The sequence below is a fragment of the Apodemus sylvaticus genome, chromosome 17, assembly GCF_947179515.1.
Source record: "Apodemus sylvaticus chromosome 17, mApoSyl1.1, whole genome shotgun sequence".
In the NCBI taxonomy this organism is placed as follows: Eukaryota; Metazoa; Chordata; class Mammalia; order Rodentia; family Muridae; genus Apodemus; species Apodemus sylvaticus.
The window spans coordinates 50,816,030-50,842,302 of record NC_067488.1 but is presented as its reverse complement, the minus strand read 5'-3'; the positions used below and the strand labels follow the sequence as shown (position 1 = coordinate 50,842,302).

The 26,273-nt window shown below is 46.8% G+C and overlaps 1 protein-coding gene across 1 annotated transcript in view; it reads right to left on the bottom strand.

The window, feature by feature from the left end:
• The window catches only part of Mei1 (meiotic double-stranded break formation protein 1), a 63,171-nt gene that overhangs the window by 7,158 nt on the left and 29,740 nt on the right, over nucleotides 1–26,273 (bottom strand). Inside the window, exons 17-26 of the mRNA XM_052161445.1 lie at nucleotides 25,551–25,648; nucleotides 22,931–23,099; nucleotides 22,487–22,634; nucleotides 20,417–20,692; nucleotides 13,236–13,401; nucleotides 10,619–10,723; nucleotides 6,286–6,396; nucleotides 5,833–5,996; nucleotides 3,550–3,631; nucleotides 3,222–3,397 (exon numbers count right to left, since the gene is read on the bottom strand). Of these exons, the coding sequence (XP_052017405.1) occupies nucleotides 3,222–3,397; nucleotides 3,550–3,631; nucleotides 5,833–5,996; nucleotides 6,286–6,396; nucleotides 10,619–10,723; nucleotides 13,236–13,401; nucleotides 20,417–20,692; nucleotides 22,487–22,634; nucleotides 22,931–23,099; nucleotides 25,551–25,648 (1,495 nt within the window). The remainder of the gene's footprint in view (nucleotides 1–3,221; nucleotides 3,398–3,549; nucleotides 3,632–5,832; nucleotides 5,997–6,285; nucleotides 6,397–10,618; nucleotides 10,724–13,235; nucleotides 13,402–20,416; nucleotides 20,693–22,486; nucleotides 22,635–22,930; nucleotides 23,100–25,550; nucleotides 25,649–26,273) is intronic.

Genomic DNA, 26,273 nt, shown 5'->3' with positions numbered 1-26,273 from the left:
ACTTTCTCCTACTCAGAGCACATTCGAAGAGGTTGTAAAGCAATTAACCAAAGGTCATAAAAAGGGAACTAACGATTTATTATAGGCACTAGGACAGAAGATAAAATATTGACTGGGTTTATGTATACAAAACTTCACTAATAACTTAGTTATGGATTTTAACTTTTAGTGAACCTGTGGAGCTGTGACAGGTGATGGATGTTTAGCCAGATAACTACTCCTAATGGATATGCATGTAAACATTCTCTGTTGTAAACTTCTATTTCAATTTATGGTTTGATTTTATGTGTAAACTTGAGATGGACTTTTTAAATATGTGATCACATATTCTGAAAGATAAGTTTAGGTGTTGAAGGAAAAGAGAAGAGGCCGGGAGGTGGCGGCACACGCCTGTAATCCCAGCACTTGGGAGGCAGAGGCAGGCGGATTTCTGAGTTCGAGGCCAGCCTGGTCTACAGAGTGAGTTCCAGGACAGCCAGGGCTATACAGAGAAACCCTGTCTCGAAAAAACCAAATCCAAAAAACCAAAAACAAACAAACAAACAAAGAGTCAGAAGAACTGAGCAGAGAGGGAACTGAGCAGAAGAGATGCTTTTAGACAGAACACTTTTTAGACAGAACTGAACTCAAGAAGAACTTAGAAGTGTAAGCATTGGGAGAAAAGGCATCGAGGGTAAGTGAATTATTGTGACATCAGAGCAGGGAGAGAGCAAGACTAGAAGGAGACTGCAGAGCAGAATAACTTAGAAACTATATGTAACATAAAAAACAACAACTAAGAGAGCAGTGTGCAGAATGCAGAGGGAAAAGGGAAAAGATGCAGAGGGCAGAAGGAGCAGGCAGGTTTCTCCTCACCATGGGAGACAGGCTAGACTTATTAAAAGGAACAAAGCCTTTTTCTTATAAACTTGGGTTCAATTCATTTAGCATTAAAAGCGTGGAAGCTTTTTCTTTCTCTGAATGATAAAGATTGGAGCTCATTTTCCATCGAGAATGAGTGAGTTCTTCCTGCACTGGCGCTTGGTCTTTTGCTCCATATGCATATGTAAGTATGGATGTGTGTGTAAGTATGCAATTGTGCGAATGCATGCAAGCTGGGCCCCGCCGGTTTGAATGTAAATGTATAAATGTGCATGCATGAAGCTTATTCATATTTGCTTATGTGAAAGTTTTTCCTTCTGTGAGCGTTATTCTTTTCTGGCTCAATAGAAGTTTATTGCTCCAAACGACCCCCAGCCCTACAAGCAAGAGGCATCTGGACAAGAGGAGAAAGGCTCTAGCAACTAATCCTTTACTTAATCTCCTGCTGTTTTTAGGCTGAGGTGATTAGTGCTAGAGACTGCAGTCTCTGGCCTCAGAGGAACACAGAAGGCAGGTCAGCTACAGTAGCAAAGTCACTTAGACTTAGATGAGTAAACTTTTTTTTAAAATTTTTTTTCGAGACAGGGTTTCTCTGTATAGCCCTGGCTGTCCTGGAACTCACTCTGTAGACCAGCCTGGCCTTGAACTCAGAAATCCGCCTGCCTCTGCCTCCCAGAGTGCTGGGATTATAGGTGTGCACGACCACTGCCTGGCTGAGTAAACTTTTTATTATTATACAGCAACTAAATATCTCATAAGACAAAGTCTTACCCTTCACAGATGCTCTTCCCTATCCTATGCCTCAAGAAAAACCAATAGGAAAGAAGACACCCCCCCCACTCACCCCCCCTACCCCCCACAAAAGACCTAAGTTGAACTGACAGGATTCACATTAGAAAGCTGTGTGGGTGGAGTGGACTCTTGCAAGCTCAGGGATGATGAAGGAAGGAGGGAGAGCCAGGCAGCTCCTCGGGGCTCACAGACCAGCCAATGGCGGCTATTCAGGGAGAACCAGGCCAGTGGGAGACCCTGTCTCCAAAACCAAAATGGAATGCTTCACATCTTTAATTCCAGCACTCGAGGCAGAGAGGCAGAGGCAGGTGGATCTCTGTGAGCTCAAAGCCAGCCTGGTCTACAGGGCTACACAGAGAAACCCTGACTTGAAAAAAACACAACAAAAATTTGGAGGTGGATATCACCTGAGGACATGAGGTTGTCCTCTGCTTCCACACACATGAACACATGAATGTTGGCACACAGGGTTAGGGTTCCTGCACACACGAGAGAGAGAGAGAGAGAGAGAGAGAGAGAGAGAGAGAGAGAGAGAGAGAGAGAGAGAGAGAAGAAGAAGAAGAAGAAGAAGAAGAAGAAGAAGAAGAAGAAGAAGAAGAAGAAGAAGAAGGAGAAGAAGGAGAAGAAGGAGAAGAAGGAGAAGAAGGAGAAGAAGAAGGAGAAGAAGGAAGAAGAAGAAGAAGAAGAGGAAGAAGAAGGAAGAAGAAGAAGAAGAGGAAGAAGAAGAAGAAGAAGGAAGAAGAAGAAGGAAGAAGAAGAAGGAAGAAGAAGAAGAAGAAGAAGAAGAAGAAGAAGAAGAAGAAGAAGAAGAAGAAGAAGAAGAAGAAGAAGAAGAAGAAGAAGAAGAAGAATCGGAAAGAATCTGATGGTTTTGTCTGATCTGATTTTTTAGTCAGGGTCTTGGTTGTCCTGGAAGTCACTCTGTAGACCAAGCTGACCTTGAACTCAGAGATTTGCCTGTGTGACTCTACCTCCCAGGTGCTGGCTCAGTCCTTGACTCCTGGACTGAAGACAAGGCTCTTCAGAAATACTCAAGAGCAGCAGTTTCCAACCGTCTTAACCCTTTAAAACAGCTCCTCATGCTGTGATGACCCCCAAACATAAAGTTATTTCATTGCTACTTTATAAATGCAATTTTGCTACTGTTATAAATTGTAATGCAAATATCTGATATGCAGTCCCTCAAAGGGGTCTTGACCCACAGGTTGAGAACCACTGCTTTAGACCTTCAGCATCAGAAGGGGCCTGTGGAGGTGTCTAGCTTCATAGACTAAGTACCTACTGATTCTCAGCCTCTCCAGTATGGAGACAGGCACAGCTGGAATCAGAACTGTATCACATATGCCAATCTGACAGACTCCTTTTATCATATATTCATTCTGTCCCGTTCCTCTAGAGATCGTGAGTTTCTGTTCTGCCACCACCTCCCAAATGCTGGGATTTCAGCTATGTGACACAAAGGCCGCTCTGACAGAAGGACTAGTCTCTCGAGAGGAAGTCATCTTTTCCATTGTCCTGACAACCACTGGAGTTCCCACTGCCAGGGGCCCACTCAACAATGGCCTTACCTGTACCAGGAGGTTCTGGAGCCCAATTAACAGGGACAACACTTGGGAAGTGCCCAGGGGAGCCAGGACGGCATCCTCAGGAGTTGACAGCGGCTGACCATCTGAGGGTACCAGGGCCACCAAGGCAGAGGAAAAGTTCTGTTGTAAGGCCGTCCGCAGGAACCGTAAGATGGCAGCTGGGAACATAAGGTTCCTGACAGTAAGATCATCGTCCTCTCCCATCTTCCACCCAGACTAATAGACAGTTACGGCCCGGTGGGTGGTCCTAGCTCAGAATCTAGGGAAAAGAATGGCTTTTTTTTCTCCTACTGGCAAGTCCACACAGTACCTGACAGCAATGTAGACTTCTTCTTTGGAAAGCTGAGAGCCTTCAGTACCTGGCTCAGTTCCACAGATAGTGTCTGATGGACCTGGCAGAGAAGGGGAAAGGCTCCGTCCAATCAGAGTTCTGGGAGCTCGGGCAGAAAAATACCCTGGCTGACTTCCTATTGCACCTGTTACATCAAGGCAGGGAGGTAACATGAGCCCTCTGAGCCTCACTGTCCTGCTGTCAGGAGGGTGAGGAGGATCAGCCAGCCCTTACCTAGAGAACTCACGCCTCTCTGAAGTTTCCTCAGCCTCCCCTGTGGCTCAGGCTCTGGCTCCACTTACCTAACTCAGAAGACCAAGAGTCCCACAGACCAAATCAAAATCTCTGCTCTAGCCAAGGGTGGTGCCTCATGCCTATCAAGCCCCTGAGAGAGAAGGATTGCAAGTCTAAGGCCAGCCTGAATTACATAATGAATTGCTATATAAGCAAAAAAAATGCTGGCTCCTCCGGCTGTGGTGGCGCACGCTTTTAGTCCCAGTGCTTGGAAGACAGAGGCAGGTGGATCTCTGTGAGTTTGAGGCCAGCCTGGTTTACAAAGTGAGTTCTAGGATGAGGCCTACACAGAGAAACCCTGCCTCAAAAAAAGTCAGGAAGGAAGGAAGGAAGGAAGGAAGGAAGGAAGGAAGGAAGGAAGGAAGGAAGGAAGAAAGGAAGGAAGGAAGCTGGCTCTACTCTTGTCAGCTGTGAGTCTTAGCTAAGTCCCTAGATCTCGCTCTACCTGCCCAGTTTTCTTCATTTATGAAACTAAAGCAGTGTTTCCTACTGTCACTTCCTCCGGAGTTATTTTGGAGCCTGGTTCGGGAGCAGCGTGAGTACACGCCCCTGGAGTCCAGACTGAGGAGCTCGAGGGGGCAGATGCAAAGCCAGGCTGTTCTGCTCACCTCCACGGCGATCTGCCAGAGGGGAGGAACTACTACTACTCTCTTGACTCATAGTCTAGCACAAAGAAATTCTTTAAACATCCTAGACCGGATTAGGGCATCAGAGACGGGTAGGGACAGGTCCTCAGTTGGGTGAGCTGAGTAGACGCTGTTCGCCAGGCACAGCCAAGAAGGAAGAAAGGTGAGGCAGGCTTCCGCCAGACTCGTCACTATGGAGGTGTGAGTGACCCAAGCTTCTCCTAGAGGAAAGCAGGGAAGGTTTCTGTTCTGAACCAAGCATGGAACAGTCACCCTAACCATAAAATCACATTTGGGAAGTAGAGGCAGGAAGATGAGAATTTAAAGGCCAGAATCAGCTACTTAGCAAATCAGAGGCCTGTCGGGGCCACATGATACCCTATGTCAATAAAATAAGAAAATAAGAGACAGGCATGGTTATGCATGCCTTTAATCCCACCATTCCAGTGGCAAAGGCGGGCAGATCTCTCTGTGAGGCAACCCAAGCTACATAGACAGCTCCAGGGCTACGTAGACAAATACTGTCTCAATGAATAAATAATAAATAAACAAAAACCAACCCTAGGCAACACCCTGCAGGGTCTTCCACACCACACCGCTGGCAGGGCTGGGTGCTTTGGGAATGCTGTGGGAGCCCAGGGGTGGTCTTTGTCCCTGCAGAGCTAGTCTTGAGGAAGGGACATCTGAATATGAAAAAAAACCCAGGATGGAGCTCACATAGGGCATTGGATGGCAAGGTCCCTCAGAAGGAAATGAGGCTTTCTGTGTGTGTCCACTGCTGTCCTGTCCCCTGCACCCACCTCCAACAGTGACAGGGACAGCTAACTCCATGTGGCACTTCACATCTTGCCACTGGGCACTACAAGGTCACAGCTGGCTCCTGCCTTCTTGTCTAAACCGATCTATCTGTTCAGCCCCTCGATCTAGTCACACACACCAGCTTATCCCTGAATACAGGTCCCACGTTCTAAAAGTGCCCATTTTTATGCCCTTGTTCCTGGTGAACTCTCCGCCCTGGAGCATCTCTGCCCACCACCTTCGTGACGTGCAGTCTTACTCCAAGCTCTCCTTTGAAACCGCATTTCCTACGGGTAGGGCAAATACTATAGTCATCTTTTATTTCTCTGTGCCAAGAATGTAGTCTGACATTAGGTGATCCATTTGAGCCAAAAGTGGTCATTTAAGCCACACCGTCGACAACCCTGACTCCCTGGCTCCTCTCTTTGTAGGTAAGAACACTGAAACCCAGAATAGGTAAAGACTTTGCCAACATCTACCATGCCACGGGACTGGGGACAGGCAGCTCCACCTCATGCCCCAAGGACAAGCCCTAGATACAAACCTGCAAATTGCCACTGTGCTGCTGGGCGGAGCAGGAGGCCGTGAGCAGCCAGGCGGAGCAGAGCAGTGACGTCCTGGGGGAGGAGCCTGCTTCCGCCCAGGTGAGGGCCAGCATTTTCTCCAGGAGCTCCATCAAGGCAGTGCTGCTCAGCAGGACAGCGGCAGCTGCAGGCAGGAGAGGGGAGGGGCGGGGCGGCACTCAGCTTCCCACCCCTGAAGCTGAGTACCCGGCAGGGCCTTGAGTATATAAATACAAACAAGTGTTTCAAGGGGACCTAAGAAGCCTTGCGCACTGAAGAATGACAGACTATCAGATCCATAGAACTCTATCACCATCACGCAAATTCCCGATTTTTTTATTTTTTAAGAAGAAAAACCCAAGGGCATCAAGGAAACCCACCCCCACCCTCCTCTTCAGTTTCTCTGCCTGGGACCCCCCCACACACACACACACCTCTTTTCTGGCTACTGGGTGTGGTCTGATGCAGACTCCAGTATAAGAAGTTGAAGGAGGGCTGCAGGATGTCCACGTGTGCAGGGCTGCACTTTCCACACAGCTTGCTCACTGAAAGAAACAGAGTTCACAGGTAGCCTGCGCACAACACGCCGCTGTACTCTTACACAACGCGCAGATGCTGGCCCGCAACTGGCTCACTTCACATGCCAGTCTCTGGGAGGACACAAACATGATTCTACCAGCAATGGAAGGAAAGACAGTGTGATGGTTTGTATATGCTCATCCCAGGGGGTAGCACTATTATAAGGTGTGGTCCTGTTGGTGTAGGTGTGTCATTGTGGGCTTGGGCTTTAAGACCCTCATCCTAGCTGCCTGGAAGTCAGTCTTCTGCTAGCAGCCTTCAGACAAAGATGTAGGACTCTGCCTGCACCATGCCTGCCTGGATGCTGCCATATTCCCACCTTGATGATAATGGACTGAACCTCTGAACCCGGAAGCCAGCCCCAATTAAATGTTGTCCTTTATAAGACTTGCCTTGGTCATGGTGTCTGTTCACAGCAGTAAAACCCTAACTAAGACAGGCAGTGACAGGAATGAACAAAGTTGTATGCTCACACCTTCAGTTTGCACCGGCCACATAAGCAACACACAACCAAAGGGCACTGAACACGCGGTGATCACGCGGTGATGTGTTCTCTTGTCAAGGGAAGCCTCTCGTTGTGCATGTGGTTGTGCGTGTGTCAGCCTGCCACCTTAGCACTGAGCCACATCCCCTAAGACCATCCAGCCTCTTAACTATCCCAGCAAAGGAGCCCCTGGGAATTCTGGGATGCTGCACAGACACTTCCTGTTCTCACTATCCTCCCTCCTCACCCCCCTCCTTCTTCGTTCTAGCCACTCCCTGTTTTTTAAGACAAAGCTTCATGTATCCTGACTAGTCTCAGATTCACCACCCTGATGACAATGCTATGAACCCCTCTGATGCTCCTGCTTCTGCCTCCCAAGTGCTGGGATTCCAGGTACAAACCACCATGCCAGGCTTTCTTTCTTAGAAAAGAAAAAAGAAAAGGCTTGCTATATAGTCCTAGTTGACCTTGAATTTACAGTCTTTCTGCCTCACCTCTAGAATTCTATAGTAATAGGCAGACACCATTACATTTGGGGTGTTGTCTTTCTGGTATCACTGCTTTCTGTGTAAGCTGACTCCTATTCAGCCATCAAAACTCAGACTGGGGCCGCTAGTGTTGTAGCCTTTCATGAGCTACCTATGCTGGGGCAGAACTCCTTCCTCTTCCTCCTCCCTTTCCTCCTCCTCCTCCTGAGACAAAGGGTCTCTACGTAGCTGTGGCTGTCCTGGAACTCACCATGTAGATCATACTAGTCTTGAACTCACAGAACCTTCTGCCTATGCCCCCTAAGTGCTGGGATTAAAAGTGTACACCGCTGGACTGAAGAGATGGCTCAGTGGTTAAGAGCACTGAATGCTCTTCCAAAGGTCCCGAGTTCAAATCCCAGCAACCACATGGTGACTCACAACCATCTGTAATGAGATCTGACACCCTCTTCTGGGGTGTAGCTACAATGTACTTACATATAACAATTTTTTTTTAAAGTGTACACTACCACGCCTTGTTAGAATTCAATTATGCTGTTTTCTTTTTAAACATTTACTAGTTATATATATATATATATATATATATATATATATATATACACTGTACTTCAGATATACCAGAGGAGGACATCAGATGATGATGAACCACCACGTGGTAGCTGGGAATTGAACTCCAGACTTCTGGAAGAGCAGTCAGTGCTCTTTTTTTTTCTTGTTTTTTTGTTTTTTTTGTTTTTTTGTTTTTTTGTTTTTTTGGATTTAGGTTTTGTTGAGACAGGGTTTCTCTGTGTAGCCCTGGCTGTCCTGGAACTCACTCTGTAGACCAGGCTGGCCTCAAACTCAGATATCTGCCTGCCTCTGCCTCCCAGGCGTGCGCCACCACGCCCGGCTTGATGCTGTTATCTTTAAGTCATCCATATTCTTCTTCTTCTTCTTCTTCTTCTTCTTCTTCTTCTTCTTCTTCTTCTTCTTCTTCTTCTTTTTAAAGATTTATTATTATATGTAAGTACACTGTAGTTGTCTTCAGACACTTCAGAAGAGGGCATCAGGTCTTGTTACAGGTGGCTATGAGCCACCATGTGGTTGCTGGGATTTGAACTCAGGACCTTTGGAAGAGCAGTCACTGCTCTTAACCGCTGAGCCATCTCTCCAGCCCAGTCATCCATATTCTTAACTCCTGTCACTGCACTGTCTGAGCTGGGATGGACTCGTCTCTGCAGTCTGTGCCCTATCTGAGCTGAATAGATATTTCCTTACATTCCCCCAGGAAGAGGACTGCAGCATTATAAACATTATAGAAGCAAAGATTCAGGGAAGAACAATTGCATGGCCTATGCTAAAGATGGTAAGAAATACAATTCAGCATCTGAAGGTGGAGCATCCGTGGGGAAACTCCAGGGTAGCCATCTTTCCCCATGCCATCCTTGACGAGGCATGTGAGTACAGGGATGCCCGGAAACAGATGACAGACCAGACAGCACACTGCCATCCCTGAAACACGTATGGGACAAGAATACAAGGGGCTGTGGTGGGGTGACCGAGTATTTTAAACAGACGTGCCAGGAGATGGCTCGGTGTGTATAAGCACCGAACACCAAGACTGAAAACGGGAGCTCATCCCCTAGAGCCTTCAAGAAGATGGAAGGAAGGAACCGGCTCCACAGTTACCCTCTAACCTCCACACCCATGCTGTAGCATGCCTGGGCCACACGCACTTCATACACGAACCAGATAATAATAAATATGATAAGATACACAACTGAGGCTGCCCAGCGGGAGTCTGCCCCCTTAAGGAAGAAAGTATGATGTGCAGATGGAACCCTCCATGATGGCCTCTGCCTTGGCAAGGGAAGTGGGTGAGAGGGAGGATGGGATGGAAAGAGTTGGCTCAGGCCAGACAGGGTAACATGCACCGTAATAACCAGCAGTCAAGAGGCCCCGGCAAAAACAATCCCAAGTTTGGAGCCGTCGTGGGTTATCTATAAAGATATTGATTCCAAGATCTAGTCCTGTGTGTGTGTGTGTGTGTGTGTGTGTTTGAGACAGAGAGAGAGAGGGAGAGAGAGGGAGAGAGAGAGAGAAATATAGGATTTTATGTAGCATAGGATGGCCTTGAGCTCTGACCCTCCTCTCTCCTCTCTGAAGTGCTGGGATCACAGGTAGGAGCCAGCACACACAGCTTCAGAGCCCCTCCTCGAGGCTGATTTTTAGCATGCACAGATCTCCCTCCAGCGCCATGCAGACACAGGGTCTGCAGCTCTCTTTAGGGATTCTGGTGAGTCCCTGGAGGGAGCCCCGGCTCTGGACAGGGAAATCCCACACTGCAGTCCGAAGACCCAAATCCACAGTCACTGAAGATGACGTCATTTCACCTTTCCTCACAGTGCTCTTGTTGGTGCCACCTGTGAACTTGGGGCTACAGTCACAGGCGGCAAAAGGGCCCAGGCAGGTCTGGGCTATGGGTAAGACGGACAGATAGAGAGAAGGCCAAAGATTAAGCTCAGTGGCTAAGAACACACTTGCTGCTCACCTCAGCTCAGTCCTCAAATCCCAGTGGAAGGATGCAACAAATTCATGCAAGTTTTCCTCTGACCTCCACAAACATGTGACAGCGCAGTAGCGCGCACACACGAGCACACACATGCACACCAGCATGCACGCACACACACACATTAATAAAAAAAATAAAATAGTTTAGAAGGGAAAGACTAGCAGAGATCTGTGAACTGGATGATGAGAGGCCTGAGTCAGCTATGAAACAAGGAAGCCCCCATGACCTGACCCAGACTGTATGCAGAAGGCCTTGGTTAGCCCAGCACGGCACATTTGCCAAAACCCAAATCTGTATCCCAGTCCTCCACAGGAGGATGCCCCATTCTGACCTATGAGCTTAGTGCAGGCAAGGTGGCTGCTCGCACAGCTGTTAGCTAACACGCAAAGGCCTTTCTCACTTCACTAGAGCTTGGACCTACACACCCCGTTGTTGGTTTGTTGTTTGGGGTTTTGTTGGTTTGTGGGTTTGTTTGGGGGCTGGGTCTCTCAAGTATTCCTTTACAATGCATAGAGGGCGCAGAAAGTCACCCCCAGGAAAAGGCTGACATGGTCTTAGGAAGGAATGGCACAGTACCACACTCTACCCCAGCCCGTGGGCAGTGTCTAGGGCAGCCCACACTCTGCCCCAGCCCGTGGGCACAGTGTCTCGGGTGGCCCAGGCACCTTGATGAAGCAGCTTCATGGCCATGCTGTCCAGTTCCTGCTCCGACTCGTTCCTCAGCTGCACCAAGGACAGGAGGTTCAGCAGAAGCGGCAGGTTCCCAGAGGCTGTAAGGCACAGGACAGAGGCTGAGGCCACCCACAGGTCGGACCCTCCCTCCCACAGACGCCCCTAAGTGAGGGCAGGGTCTCTATTCTGAAAGGAAACAGGATCTAGTAGCTTGCTGGGATACCACCCTGGTCCCTGTCTTCTTCCTTCTCGTGGGAGACAGCAGTAGCTCAAACGCAGGATGCCATCTCTGGGTGGCTATCAGGAATTCATCATTTCACTAAAGTACATTAAAAAACATGGGAGTCGGGGATTTTTATTTTCACTTCTCACAAAGGTCCCCTGGCTAGAGAAAGGCAGCGTGCTATGCTTTAAATGCTTCTAAGTCTTCACATTCCTATGCTCAAATCCTAACCTCCAATATGGTTATTAGGAAGTGGGGTCACTGGTAGTCGACTGGGTCATAAAATAGCCACCATGAATAGGACGAATACCCATGAAAGAGACTCCAAAGTCCTGGTCACTTGCCCTTTCTACCACAGGAGGATTGCAGGATGTCTGGACAGAGTGGATTCTCACCAGGCATCAGACCTGCTGGTATCTGGACTCTGGATTTCCCAAGAACTGTGAGTAATAAGTTATTGCTCATGGGTCACCTAGTTTATGACACTCTTTGTCAAAACCACCGAATCAAACAATGCCAGACATTGAACATGCATCTCAATCTGTCTCATATTATGACCTTTCCAACATAATTTTCACTCAGTCTTTGTTGTTTTTGTTCTTTGAGCCAGGGTTTCTCTGTGTAGCCTTGGCTGTCCTCGAACTTCCTCTCTGGACCAGGTTGGCCTCAAACCCAGAGATCTGCCTGCCTCTGCCTCTGCCTCTGCCTCCCAGGTGCTGGGAGGGATTAACTGTGCGTGCCACCACCACCTGGCTACACTTTATCTTTAAAGAAAAATTATTAGCTGGTTGGTGGTGGTGCGGGCCTTTAATCCCAGCACTTGGGAGGCAGAAGCACACAGATGTCTGTGAGTTCAAGGTCAGCCTGGTTTACAGAGTGAGTTCCAAGACAGCAGGGGCTACACTGAGAAACCCTGTCTTGAAAAACAAACAAGGGCTGGAGAGATGGCACCGCGGTTAAGAGCACTGACTGATTTTCTGAAGGTCCTGAGTTCAAATCCCAGGAACCACATAGTAGCTCACAACCATCCATAATGATATTTGACGCCCTCTTCTGGTGTGTCTGAAGGCAGCTACACTGTACTTACATAAAACAATAAATAAATCTTTGGGCCTGAGCCAGTGGGGCCAGAGAGAACAGAGGTCCTGAGTTCAAATCCCAGCAACCACATGATAGCTCACAACCATCTGTACAGCTACAGTGTACTCATATACATAAAATAAATAGATAAATCTTTTTAAAAAAGAAAAACAAAACAAAAAACCAACAACAACAATAAAATAAATAAATAAATTGAGAATAGGTCTCTGTAGCCCTGGCTGTCCTGAAATTCACCGTGTAGCCCAGGCTGACCTCAGACTCGGTCTCTTCAGTACTGCCATAACTGGCCTACAATTTTCAAATTTTATTTGTTGTTATTATTGTTATTATTTGTGTGTGTGCATGCATGTGCGTATCACAGGGCACAACAGCATACACGTGGGGATCACGGGGCAACTTCACGAGTCAATTCTCTCCTTCCACATTTGCATGGCTCCAGGAATCAAACTCAGCTTGGTAAACGGGTCAACAAGTGCTTTACCTGCCGAGCTGTCTCACTGGTCCAACTATTACCGTCAACAGTTCCATCATCTAGATACATCTTGTTCTTCCCTAGAAACTAAGTGCTTGGTTCCTTAACACAACATTCTTCTTTCAGGACTGGACTCTGGAGCCACGAACCTCTTGCCACTTGCCCTTGATGGCTCAGAAATTTATTTTTATAAGATGAGGTTCTTTTTAGCTGGGCAGTGGTGGCGCAGGCCTTTAGTCCCAGCACGCTGGAGGCTGAGGCAGGCAGTCCTGAGTTTGAGGCCAGCTTGGTCAGAGCCAGGTATGCTATGGTGGTGCATACCTTTAATCCCAACACTCAGAACACAGAGGCAGGTGGATCTCTATGAATCTGTGGCCAGTCTCGTCTATATGAGACCTTTCCTCAGAAAACAAAAATGGAATCAGATTCTCAACAAAAGAAAAATCCAGCCTCTTTAAAAATAGCTAAAGACAAATCAACCTCAATTTTGAGTTTCTTCATACTGAAAAGCTGGGACTCTTTTTCAGGAACTGCTAGCATATCCTGGATCTCATTGGGGATTCAGCACCTCACAGATCCACCCTACTCCCACAGCCCTGCTGGTTCCCCAGCCTCCCCCAGAATTCCACTTTCTTCTTCCTTCTGGGAGCTGCCATTTTTGTGACAAATAGCTCTGAGCACATGCTGTGCAGGATAGTGAATGGCCTGATTTTTCTTCTGTTACAAAACCCGATTCTCTTTCTTAGACCACAAATCACCAAAATAAGTAATGGTCTACTCCACATGTGTCAAGTCCTGTCCAAGGAAAACTGACCTCCTGAGGCGGAAGCGCCATACTCCACCAGGAGGCGCTGCAGGATGAGCAGGAAGTGGCCTCGGATGAGACCGCCCACTTCAATGTCTTCATTCTCCCGAAGGAAGGTCCTCAGGACAGTCAGTACCCTGCGGGCTGTGTCCACAGGGCTGGAATAAACGAGGTCCTGAGAAGAGAAGGAAGCCAGAGCTGAGCGAGCACACAGCCGGGACAGACAGACAGACAGACAGTGCAAGAGAGGGGCAGGAAAAGAACCCTGGGTGATGGTTTCACAGCAGCTGCGTGAATTCTTACTCGACACCTAATTCTGTAACAAAGGCTCTGGGGGGATGCATTAACCCCTCACAAATCACAGACAACAGTCCCATCCTATTACGTCAAGAAGCAAACAGAGGCTCAGGGACATTACAGGATTTGCCAGAGGTCACATAAAGCCAGTAAGTGGTCCCCAGGATGTGAATGTATGTCTCTGGACGCAGGATGCCTCTCTTTCGTAAATTAAAGTATTAGGGTCAAGAAGAGGTTGTTTTTAGGACCAAGAACCTGAAAACCAGAAGAAGGGAATGTCATAGGTTGGGAAAAGAATAGGCCAGAATAGATTCAGGGTGTGGGATGGAGGTGAGGACCAGGTCAGGCCCCATCTCTGCTGTAGCATCTGCCCATCCTTGCCCCAGACTGCGAAGGTCTTGAATTCAGGAAATGGAAAAGGACATTTTCTTTTGTTTTGCTTTCAGAGTTATTTTAGCAAGCATTAAAGGTTGGAGGAAAAACGGACAAAAAGGACACCAGCAGCTGTCTCTGATAGATAGCCCCTGGCACCTACCAGCTCAAATGAGCGGATGCCTCTGGACAAGCGATGTGTCAGGCCAGTTAGAATAGAGTGTTATGAATCCAAGGTCAACAAAGAATCTCAGTGCAGAGACAGGACTACAGGGCATTTTAGCCAAACAAATCCTGATGTGCTGACCTCTGCACAGGCATGGGAAACAATCACAGGTCTTGGGCTTCAGAGAACCAGGGACATCGGTTCAGCACTGTGTTTATATCATAGCCATACATGTGTCTATACATTTTTATATCCTCCTAATAACTTCTCTAGTCAGGTGTTACTCCAAGTTTTCAAATGAAGAAACTAAGGCAGACTGGTTAGTTATCTACCTAGAAAGCAGTAGAGAGCCAGATATGGTGACATATACTCAGGAGGATGAGGCAGAGAACTTCATGTGTGTGAGGCCAGCCTGGCCTATATATCAGCTTCCAGGCTAGCCTAGGCTACAGAAATAAGATGGTGCCTTAAAAAGAGTAACAGTAGTTGTAAATTCTACCACAGTGTGTGCTAATGAAGGGGAGAGGTGACTTTACCTCTGCCACCTCACAAAGACTCAAAAAACATCCCTGGGCAGGCAAAATCACAAACTGGAGGGCTAACAAAATCTAAATAATCTAGAAAATGTCAAAGGTAGATGTGACAGCACAAGCCTAAAATTCTAGAACTCAGAAAATGGAGGTGGATGGGTCTAAAGTTCAAGGACAGCCTGGGCTACATCCTGAGCTCTTCCCCTGGCCAGCTCAGGATCAATATTGAGATCCTATCTCAAACATCAATAACATATAATTAGTGTGTGTGTGTGTGTCTGTGTGTGTGTGTGTTCATCCAACTCTTCCTCCTTGAGGAGTATGAGGCTGACATCTAAAGTAGAAATGATTTACCCCGCCATTTGCACCAGGGAGCCGGGAGACTCCACAGCCTTCTGTGTATAGCCCGCCAGAAGAGAGTGATCTCCTAGCAGTGCTTTCACTTCTGAGCACAGAGGGGACCAGCTAGGAGTACACAGGGCCTAAGATCAGTGGAGCAGCTGGGACAGAAGTCTTCCTGCCACCAGGTGCACCAGGGAGCTGGGAAACTCCACAGCCTTCTGTGCACAGCCCACCAGGAAAGAGTGATCTCCCAGCAGTGCTTTCACTTTTGAACTCAGAGGAGTAAGGACACAGGCTTACAGGCCCACAGGAGGAATAAACTCCAGCCAGAGATAACAATACTAACTAGCACCAGATGGCGAAAGGCAAGCACAAGAACCCTACCAACAGAAACCAAGGCCACATGGCAACATCAGAACCCAGTTCTCCCACCACAGCAAGCCCTGGATACCCCAACACACTGGAAAAGCAAAAGTTGGATTTAAAATCATATCTCATGATGCTGATAGAGGGCTTCAAGAAAGACTTAAATAACTCCCTTTAAGAGATACAGGAGAACATCAGTCAACAGGTAAAAGCCCTTAAAGAGGAAACACAAAAATCCCTTAAAGAAATACAGGAGATCATGGGTCAACAGGCAGAAGCCCTTAAAGAAGAAACACAAAAATCCATTAAAGAATTACAGGAAAACACAAACAATCAAGTGAAGGAACTGAACAAAACCATCCAGGCTCTAAAAGTGGAAGTAGAAACAATAAAGAAATCACAAAGTGAGACATCTCTGGAGATAGAAAACCTTGGAAAGAATTCAGGAGTCATAGATGCAAGCATCAACAACAGAATACCAGAGATAGAAGAAAGAATCTCAGGTGGGGAAGATACCATAGAAAACATTGACTCAACAGTCAAAGAAAATGCAAAATGCATAAATCTGGTAACCCAAAACATCCAGGAACTCCAGAACACAATGAGAAGACCAAACCTAAGGATTATATATATAGACAAGAGCGAGGATTTACCCAGTAAACATCTTCAACAAAATTATAGAAGAAAACTTCCCTAACCTAGAGAAAGAGATACCCAAGAACATACAAGAAGCCTTCAGAACTCCAAACAGACTGGACCAGAACAGAAAGTCCTCCCAGCACATAATAATCAAAACACCAAATTCACTAAACAAAGAAAGAATATTAAAAGCAGTAAGGGAAAAAGGGCAAGTAACCTATAAAGGCAGACCTATCAGAATCACACCAGAGCCGCTGAAAGCTAGAAAATCCTGGGCAGATCTCATACAGACCCTAAGAGAACACAAATGCCAGCCCAGGATACTATACCCAACTTTCAATCATCGTGGATGGAGAAACCAAGATATTCCATGATAAAACCAAATTTACACAATATCTGTCCACAAATCCAGCCCTACAAAGGATAATTGATGGAAAATGCCAACACAAGGAGGGAAACTACACCCTAGAAAAAGCAAGAAAGTAATCTTCTTCCAACAAACCCAAAAGAAGATAACACAAAACACAAATACAAAAATAACATCAAAAATAACAGGAAGCAACAATCACTATTCCTTAATATCTCTTTTTTTGTGTTTTTGTTTTTTAGAGACAGGGTTTCTCTGTGTAGCCCTGGCTGTCCTGGAACTCACTCTGTAGACCAGGCTGGCCTCGAACTCAGAAATCTGCCTGCCTCTGCCTCCCAAGTGCTGGGATTACAGGTGTGCACCACCACACCCGGCTCCTTAATATCTCTTAACAACAATGAACTCAACTCCCCAATAAAAAGTCATAGACTAATGAAATATTTCTCATGTAAATCTTCAATTTTATCAGAAAATGTTTATAATTCCCCCTTTGATTAATTTAATGTTTTTTTTAAAGATTTATTTATTATTATTATATCTAAGTACACTTCAGACACTCCAGAAGAGGGAGATCTTATTACAGATGGTTTTGAGCCACCATGTGGTTGCTGGGATTTCAACTCAGGACCTTCAGAAGAGCAGCCAGTGCTTTTTTTTTTTTTTTTTTCTGAGACAGAGTTTCACTGTGTAGCCCTGGCTGTCCTGGAACTCAGAAATCCGCCTGCCTCTGCCTCCCAGAGTGCTGGGATTACAGGCGTGCGCCACCATCGCCTGGCTTTTTTTTTTTTTTTTTTTTTTTTTTTTTTTTTTTTTTTTGCAGCCAGTGCTCTTAACTGCTGAGCCATCTCTCCAGCCCCAATTTAATGTTTTTTTTTATGTCTACCATTTTATGTGCATTATTTTTCATGATAATCTTCAATTTTTATGTCTTCCTATTTACTTCCTCTATTTTATCAGAAATGTTTTCAATATAAATCTTTGATTTTATCACAAATGTTTCTAATTCCACCTTCAATTAATTTAGAGTTTTTATAGCTACCATTTTATATGTAAAATTTTCCATGAAATAGTCAATTTTAATGTGTTTGTCTATATATTTCTTGAATTTTACCAGAAATATTTTCCATGTAAATCTTCAATGTTATCTGAAAATGTTTATAATTCCACCTTCAATCAATTTAGAATTATCTTTATGCCTATCATTTATCTGTATAATTTCCATAATGATCTTTAATTTTAGCATCTTTTTCTATATATTTCTTCAAATTTACCAGAAATATTTTCCATATTTATCAGAAAATGTTTATAATTCCACTTTCAGTCAACTTAGGAATACTTTTTTTTTTTTTTTTTTTTTTTTTTTTTTGGTTTTTTTCGAGACAGGGTTTCTCTGTATAGCCCTGGCTGTCCTGGAACTCACTCTGTAGACCAGGCTGGCCTCGAACTCAGAAATCTGCCTGCCTCTGCCTCACAGAGTGCTGGGATTACAGGCGTGCACCACCACTGCCCAGCTAGGAATACTTTTATTTTTATATTTTATAAATATAAAATATACTTTTATATTTATATTTATATAAAATTTTCCATGGTAATTTTCAATTCTAACATGTTTTTCTACATTTTTCTACAATTTTATCAGAAATATTTTCCACGTAAATCTTCATTTCTATCATAAAATGTTTTTATCCCACATTTCAATTAATTTAGCAATGTTTTACATGTCTACCACTTTACTCTTTAATTTTCCATGAAAGCTGTCAATTTTAATGTGTTTATCTGAAATATTTTCCATGTAAATCTTTAATTTTATCATAAAGTATTTTTACTTCCCTTTTTTTTTTTTTTTGATTTGTTTTTTTTTTCCGAGACAGGGCTTCTCTGTGTAGCCCTGGCTGTCCTGGAACTCACTCTGTAGACTAGGCTGGCCTCGAACTCAGAAATCCACCTGCCGCTGCCTCCCAGAGTGCTGGGATTACAGGTGTGTGCCACCACCAGGGTCAAGTCAGTTTCTCTGTTATCCTTCACTGGCCCAACCCTTTCCCACAATGGTTCCTCAGAGATCTGTGAATTTGGAAGGTCCAAAGGGAGACAGTTACATGGTGTTTGTCAGCCACCGTGAACGCTGCGTGCTGGTCTACACCTCATCTTAGGGTTAGTGAGAGGGAGTTGGGCGGACCCACAGCCCACTGCATTTCCAACTGCCCGAAGCTGTCCAGACTCAAAGCAGAGCATCTGTGACATCCCTGCTCTTCACAGCTAAACCGCATACGTGAAAGAACCCCACCCCCACCCCGCGTTGAGAAGAGTGGCAATTAACAGCTTTGTCTTCGGCTGCTAATTACCCATATCAAAACCAGAAACTGGTCCCAGCACATATTTTTAGACTCTTTTCCCTCCTGTGGCTAAAAGCTGGGAAGCAATGGTGGGAATTATCTGCATGAACAGAAAACAAAGTTGTTCTTGCTGTTCTTTTTACCACTGAAGTTCCCAGAATCTAATTTAGTCAAGCCTAGTCACCGTGGCCTCCGGTCCTGACCGTGGCCCTCTTACCTTGGCCAGTTCTATTAGCATCTTTGACGTGAATGATCCGGCTCAGACTCAGAGCCAAGGATGATAAGTGATCACCTTATATGCCGTCTCATGTATGCAGTCTGCATTTAATATTCCTACTCACCACTTCCCAGCTCTCCTGCTCTCCATTTTACCGGAAACACAGACAAGCCTCCATTTTCCATCTCTAAACAGCATGTAGCCCTGAAGGTAGCCCCTTCCTACTGAGCTCTGGGCAAAGGAGAGTTAAGACTCCTGTGCCCTGACGCAACCACCTCCAACAAGAAGCAGTGAGTGGGGCAGAACACACTCAAGGGCAGGGTCTGAGCCAGTCGGGTAAGACGAGGCACCCCATCACTTCCTGAGGACGTGAAATATAAGGATATAATCTTAGGAGAGTCACTTTCTCCTTGACCTGCTTCTTCTGAGTACTTATTTTCTCTGAAACTGGTGGTCCAGGGCGGGGCTCCACCTGCCCTAGTGGAAAGTTGGATTGGCAGTCTCCAACTGATCAAGGCCCAAACTGTGAAGGCAACTGAAGAAAGAGATAATGAATTGCATCTTTTAAAGATTGACTGTAGATTTATATGTTTACTGACTGACAAACTCACATACACTCCAAGCACACCGCTGTACCACTGAGTCACACCTCCATTCCAAAGAGCACCACATTAGAGCTCCTACATGCTAACTACACGGCTGGAAGCACAAGACTGGGCTTAGGGTGGTCGGAAATGAAGCGCAGACTGGAGCAGGCAGGTAGAAGGCGACCAGAGCTGGGACGGATGAAGAACCAACCCCAGGAGAAATGAGCTGAGTGAAGACAGCCTTGTACAGAGCTTTGCCGAATACCATCCTTCAAGCCTGCCGGGGGCGGGGAAATCAATAAGAGACTGAGGAGAGGCATCAAGGGAAGGATGAAATCAAGAGAAGGCACACTTTAAACCAAGGGTGTGTCACTGAGATGAAAGTAGACAGCCATCCCTGTCAGCAGGAGGAGTATCAGTGAGTTCTCCTCAGTGGTAACTAGGCAAGGAGACATCTTTGTTGCCGTGGTGATCACGTTTAAGGAGCTTTGGAGCCTGAAGTCAAAGGGTGGATGAATTAGTGGGGCGGAAGCGAAAGGCTTAAAGCACCCAATTAGATGGACCTGAGAGTCGGGCTGTGCAAAGGAGGGTAATTAAAATATAACGTGCAGGAGGCAGGGTTCATGAGCCCACAGGTAAAGACAGAAGACCTAGAGCAACTTAGGAATAGTTAGCAGGACTTACACTCACCAAAATAAATAAATAAATCAATAAATCAATCAATAAATCAATAAATCACTCTTTCTTAAACCCCAGGCTGTCCCTAAACTCACTATATAGCACAGGATGACCCTGAACTTCTGTTTCTCTTCAGTTTCCAAGTGCTGGGATACTGGAGTGCATCACTGTGCTCAGTTTATGCAAACTGGGATGAGGTCATGGGTTTCCTGTATGCCCGGACAGCACTCTACCAACTGAGTTACATCTCCCAGGACCTGGCATCTGTAAATGCAGGACTGGACGAGTGCACCTACCAGCAAAATGAGTAGGATGCTGGGCGTGCCCCTGAACATCCGGAACAGGGCTGCCAGGTTGGCAGGAAAGACGGTACGCCCAGGGGTCGGGTCCTCGTCTAGGTCCTCGTAGCCACTCTCTTCCCAAGAGAACCAAAGCTCCAAGGCACGGTGCCCAAACCTACTCATCAGCCCTGGATACACCAGGAAGAACCTAAGCAGGAGCGGGTGGTGAGTGTAGACGAGGTGCAGGTCTGAGATGCCCTCCAGGAATTTTCTGATTGCGCTGACCACGGCCTGGAGGCAACAGAGAACATAGACATACTTTGCAGAGGACCTGAAACCCCAACAGCATATCACAGTGACTGAGGAGAATGGACTGGCGTCTCAGCATCCCAGGACAGCGCGCTGCTCATCGGAATGGTCTTCGTGAGGAAACCCCACACTGCTTCCCTTTCGATAGTAACCCGGAGTGTGTTTGCTCCCTGTGTGGTATCTGGTGACATCTGGCGGCAGTTCTGGTAGCCATGACTGGGGGAAATGCTATTGGCATCTGCTGTGTTGCATGTGAGCTATTAGATGCCCTGCAAGGCATGGCACAGATCCCCATGGGGTTGGGGGGACAGTGCAAGATAAAAGTAGTGCTGGGGCCGTGGTGACGCCCTATCACGACACCTGTCAACGTTTCTGTCTGTCTCCTACCTCAGGCTTCTTGGGGTCAGGGGCACTAGCAGAGGGCCTGTTTCAGAAGGGAGAAGGCAAGTGTGTGTGTGGAATCGCTTACCAAACCCTAAATACCTACTCTTTTCCCATAGAAAATTGATGCAATGTTCAGATTCCTCAGTTAATCTTGACAATGAAGATTAACACAAGGATTGGTTTGATTGGGAAAGGCCCAGATTAGTAAGGCAAACCCAAGTGTGCGTAGGAGGGCATTTCGGGTGCAGAGGTCATGGAAGACCCACCCGCGAATGTGTCATCATTCTATAGGGTGGGAGCTACTTGGAATAAAAACGGAGAAAGAAAAATTTTGAGGGGCTGAAGAGATGGCTCAGCAGTTAAGAGCACTGACTGCTCTTCCAGAGGTCCTGAGTTCAAATCCCAGCAAACACATGGTGGCTCACAACCATCTGTAATGAGATCTGATGCCCTCTTCTGGGATGTCTAAAGACAGTGACAGTGTACTTAGATATAATAAATAAACAAATCTTTTAAAAAAAGAAAACATTTGAAATTTGTGGTTTAGCGGGACATGATGGCACAGGCCTGTAATCCTGGCAGAGGCAGGCAGACTTCTGAGTTCAAGGCCTGGTGTACACCGTGAGCTCCAGGATAGCCAGGGCTACACAGAGAGAGCCCTGTCTCAAGAAAGAGAAAAGAAAAGAAAGAAGGATGGAGAGGGAGGGGGAGAGAGAAGGAGAACAAATGTGATAGGTAGTTTTGTAGTAATTCTTAGACTAGGGGAAGCTAGCTATATAGAACATTATTAGTTTAAGTAGAAAATTTGGTGGCTCAGGTTGTATTTCATTGGTACTGTGTAGCATTGTTAAAGCAGCAGGTTAAATCCCCAGAACTCAAAAACAAAACAAAACAAAAAAAAAAGTGAAATTAGATTACTGACTTAAGGACTGAGTAATATTGTAATGCCTCTAGACTTTGAGACAGAGCCTCGCCCAGACTGGCCCAGAGCTTACTAGGTAGTCCATGCTGGCCAAAGGTCTTTCTGTCCTAGATTCTCTAAGACTGTAACTACAGACATAGGCCACCACATCCAACTTAGAAGACTGTTATTTCGGGGAAATATATATTGAAGAACATAAGGAAAAAAGAACATATCAAAAACTGTGAATTACTTTCAAATGTTTCAGAAAGATAGGAATGAAAAAAATTGTTCTTTCTTTCTTCATTCATTCATCCATTCATTCATCTATCCATTCATTCATTCATTTGTGAAGAGACCCGGCAATCCAACCTTGTTACATGAGAAGTCACTGGTAATCTTCCCATCATGCCTCTCTCCTCTGTCTCGGGCAGTCACAGAAGCCCGGACTCATCCCCACAGAGCTTAAGACACGGCCCTTTGGTTCATACCTCACCCACCGCACTGTCATTGTCCCCGCACACTGCCAGCAGATAGACGCAGGCTTTGCAGACCACTGGTGGAGGGCACTCACCCTGGTCCTGCAGAGACAAAAGGAAGCTCTGCACGGCCACACAGAGTTCCACCTCAGGGACAAACCTGTTGAGCAAGGAGAGCCTTAGTGAGAAACACAAGCTGCCAGGCCAGCAGAGCCTTCGATTCCGCCTGCTCCTGGCTTCCCTCAACTCAGTGTCCCTCCCCAGCATGCCTACAGCCTGACAACACCACACACACAGTGTGCTGTACAGACGTCCGAAACATTGCCACACTTATCTAACAGAGATGAACTCAGATGCGTGTGCATAGATGAACGTGTTTACATAACACAGAAAGACATGCGCTACAGGGAACGTCCCAGGACTCAGCGCCAGCCGCCGCCGCCTCTGGGTACTGACCTGTCGTCATGGATGTGAGCAAGGTAGAAGAGGAGCAGGATGCAGTACTGTCTCTGGCGCGCGGCCGCCTCCACATACTGCCGATCTGACAGGAAGGCGAGGCTTTCTGGGGTCCTGCTGCTTATGTGGGGCAGTCCATGCTGAAGGAACTCAGACGCTGCAGAGAGTTCTGGGAGGGAACAGAGGGAGACGGCCACAGAGAGAACACAGGAAAGCAGGCCGTGACACCCGACTGCGAGCGGATGTTACCCGGGGCACCGAGGATAGCACAGAGGGCACCTGAGGGTCTTCCCTTAGCAGCCTTCAGCCTGTCAGGAGAGCCTGAACTTAACATGTGGAAGGACACAGACAGCATTCATTCACTCGCTCACTCATTCATTCATTCCTCTGACAGATATTCAGTGAGTGACTACTTCAGATCAGACTGTGAACCCTACCGGAGACCCTGAAGCTTGGAAGAGCTGAATAGGACAACCACAGGACAAATGGTCAGTGTCATGTTCTAGCGTGGAAAGAGGAACTCACATACGTGCGGTGGAGAGGGTGAGCTTAAAGGGCAGAGAATTATAGCAGATAAGCAGAAAGCAGTCAGGGAGAGGGGCAGAACCCAAGGGGTGGGAAGCAAGGTGTTTGGAGGCCAGAGCCCCGGGAGACACATTCCTGTTCGGTATGAACAGATGCGGAGCATCATTGTAAGGCCATATGGATAATTCACAGCTTGGCTGCAGAAGACACCGGACCCTGCTTAAAGGACTTGAAAATCAGTAGGGGGGGATAAGCACTTTAGCAGGGTGTGGTGGCACAACCCGTTCCCACTGCACACTAGCAAGGAAGTAGGATGGCACTCAGGAGGCTGAGGTAGAAGGCTAGACTGTTTGAGGACAGCCTGGGCTACGTAGTGAGATCCTGTCTCAAAAAAAAAAAATAATCAAAACAAAACAACAGAACCCACTTGTATTTCCTCCTGGGAGCGGAGGTCCTAGTTTCTTACAGAACCTGTTTTACAAAGAAGGATCTCGGAGGAACAGAGAACAAAAGGACTTAGAGCTTTTCAACTTTCCAGAAGATTTGCCACATCAGCCTTATTTTCTACATTAACCGAAGACCACCGCTACCCAGACTCACATCCGAGGACCACAGCTGAAGAGCAGAGGCATCAAGATGCTGAAGGATCCCGGACAGATATGTCAGCCATGGGTAGAGATGAGAGATGCGAGTGCCCAGGCTGAAAGCCAGCTGGAAGACTCTGTCCTGTTGGGGCCAAGTCCTAAACACCAGAGGGGAGTCCCCAAACAGAGTGGCAGTTCAGGCCAGAATTGCAGTTCAACTCCTTCTCTACCAACAGGCTCCGTAATGGAACAATAACGAGATGTTTATAGGCGAACTCTTGACCCTCACACATCCCTCCCCTGTGCTCCGAGCAGGAAATAAAACACAGCCTCCAGTAGGGACGAACCTCTACCTCTCTTCCTGGTGCTCTGAGGTCTGACAAGCACCCAGCGCCCCAGGGTACGGGGTGAGAGGGGCTCCCTTTTGTTCTGACAAAGGAGGGAATTGTAAGAGGCCATAGTGATGTGGTTGCCAAGAGTTTGGGGCCTCCACAGCAGAGGCACGGTGGTCTTCTCTCTGCAAGTTATACCTGACCACAGCCTGCTGGGAAACACACAGCTGAGACTGGCCAGCGTAATGAAAGAACGGACCCGGGTCATACGGGAAGTAATGGAAAGGCTTGCCGGGACGCCAAGACAGACTCCTGTCTGCCTTAGCATGGTACCTGAGGAACAGAGTGGATGGAAGAGACAGGGGAGTAGGGGATGACACAGAATCTTCATCGTGACAAGTCTAACTTCCTACCAAGTCTAAGCCACGAAGAGGATAATATTTAAGCAAGTTCATAAAATCTTGATTGGCTTATGTTACACACACCAAGTGTGAAGTCCAGAACAGGGGAATTACACAGGAAATAACACCGCGACCGTTGCTTCATCTGCCTCTGCCTCCCAGGCATGAGGCCGGCACCCACTGTTCTTCCTGTCCAGGTTCTGTGTGGCTCTCATTTGGTCCCCTATCTGGCCCAGCCTCCTCTCTTCTGTCTTTCTCTATGCCTTTGTCTGCTTTTATTTCTTTCATATCCTACCCAGATCTGGCATGGCATCTATTGTACAATGCCTGCCTTTCTCCCGGGGAGAGAAAAGGGCTTCGTCTCCCCAGCTCTTCCACCAGCACCAGGAATACAGTCTGGCACACAATGAATGTACACGAACGATTTCACATATGAGTGAAGAAAGAAATGGAATAGAGTACTTTACACACGAGATACTGAGTTCTGGGCTACACATGGACCAGAAAAGCATCAGTGTGGGGACGGTGCAGAGGAGACAGCTGGGAGAGAGGACTTAGACCCGCTAAGCCTCCGTGTGTCCTTCGAGGGTCTGATACCCCAGGGGCCTTGGCTCCCATCCTGTTCTATGCTAGTATTCTATCCCCCCGGGAATCACCCCAGAAGTCCATCAGTGCAGCGTAAGCCAAGAGATCTCGTCACATTGACTCGTCACAACGCCAGCCGTCCAGACGGATAACTGTCATGGGGCTCAGGAGGGGTCACACCACGCCATCTTACCTTCCTGGGAAAGTGGTTCCGTCTTCTCTGGAGCTGAGAGGAGATTGAGGCACATGTAGTAAAGAAAACTGGAGCACACCTGGTTTAGGGACGAGTGACTTAGAGGGAGAAGTGAGAGAAAAAGAGAGAGCATTACTGCTTCGGCTCTGACAGCATTAACCCCACCATGTGCTGCAACACCCCTGCCTTATACCAGAGCCCAGTGAAAGTCTAATCATGGCTACAGCAGAGGAGACCCTAAGGAGCCTGTGAAAAGAAAACAGTCGGGGAGGGGAACTGGAGAGAGTGCTCAGTGGTTCAGGGCGTTTGCTGATCTTGCAAAGGTTCCTAGCACCCATGATGGATGATGCACAGCCAACTGTAACGCCAGGCCCACAGGCTCCAACATTCCCTTTTGTCTTCCCTGGGCACTGGGCACTGCACACACACACACACACACACACACACACACACACACACACACAGAGAGAGAGAGAGAGAGAGAGAGAGAGAGAGAAGTAGGTATAGACATAAACATAAAAATAAAATTTAAATATCATTTAAAAGTAAATATGGAACCAGCTGCCACAATTTCAGTAGGCACCTGGTCCGTATGGGAATCACTAAAAATGTCCTCAAAAAAATAAAATAAGGAAGGCCATAAAGACATACATGCAAAAATAAAGGGCGGGGAGTAGTTCAAATATAAGCAGCTGCCAAACATGGTGGCAGGTCTCTTTAATT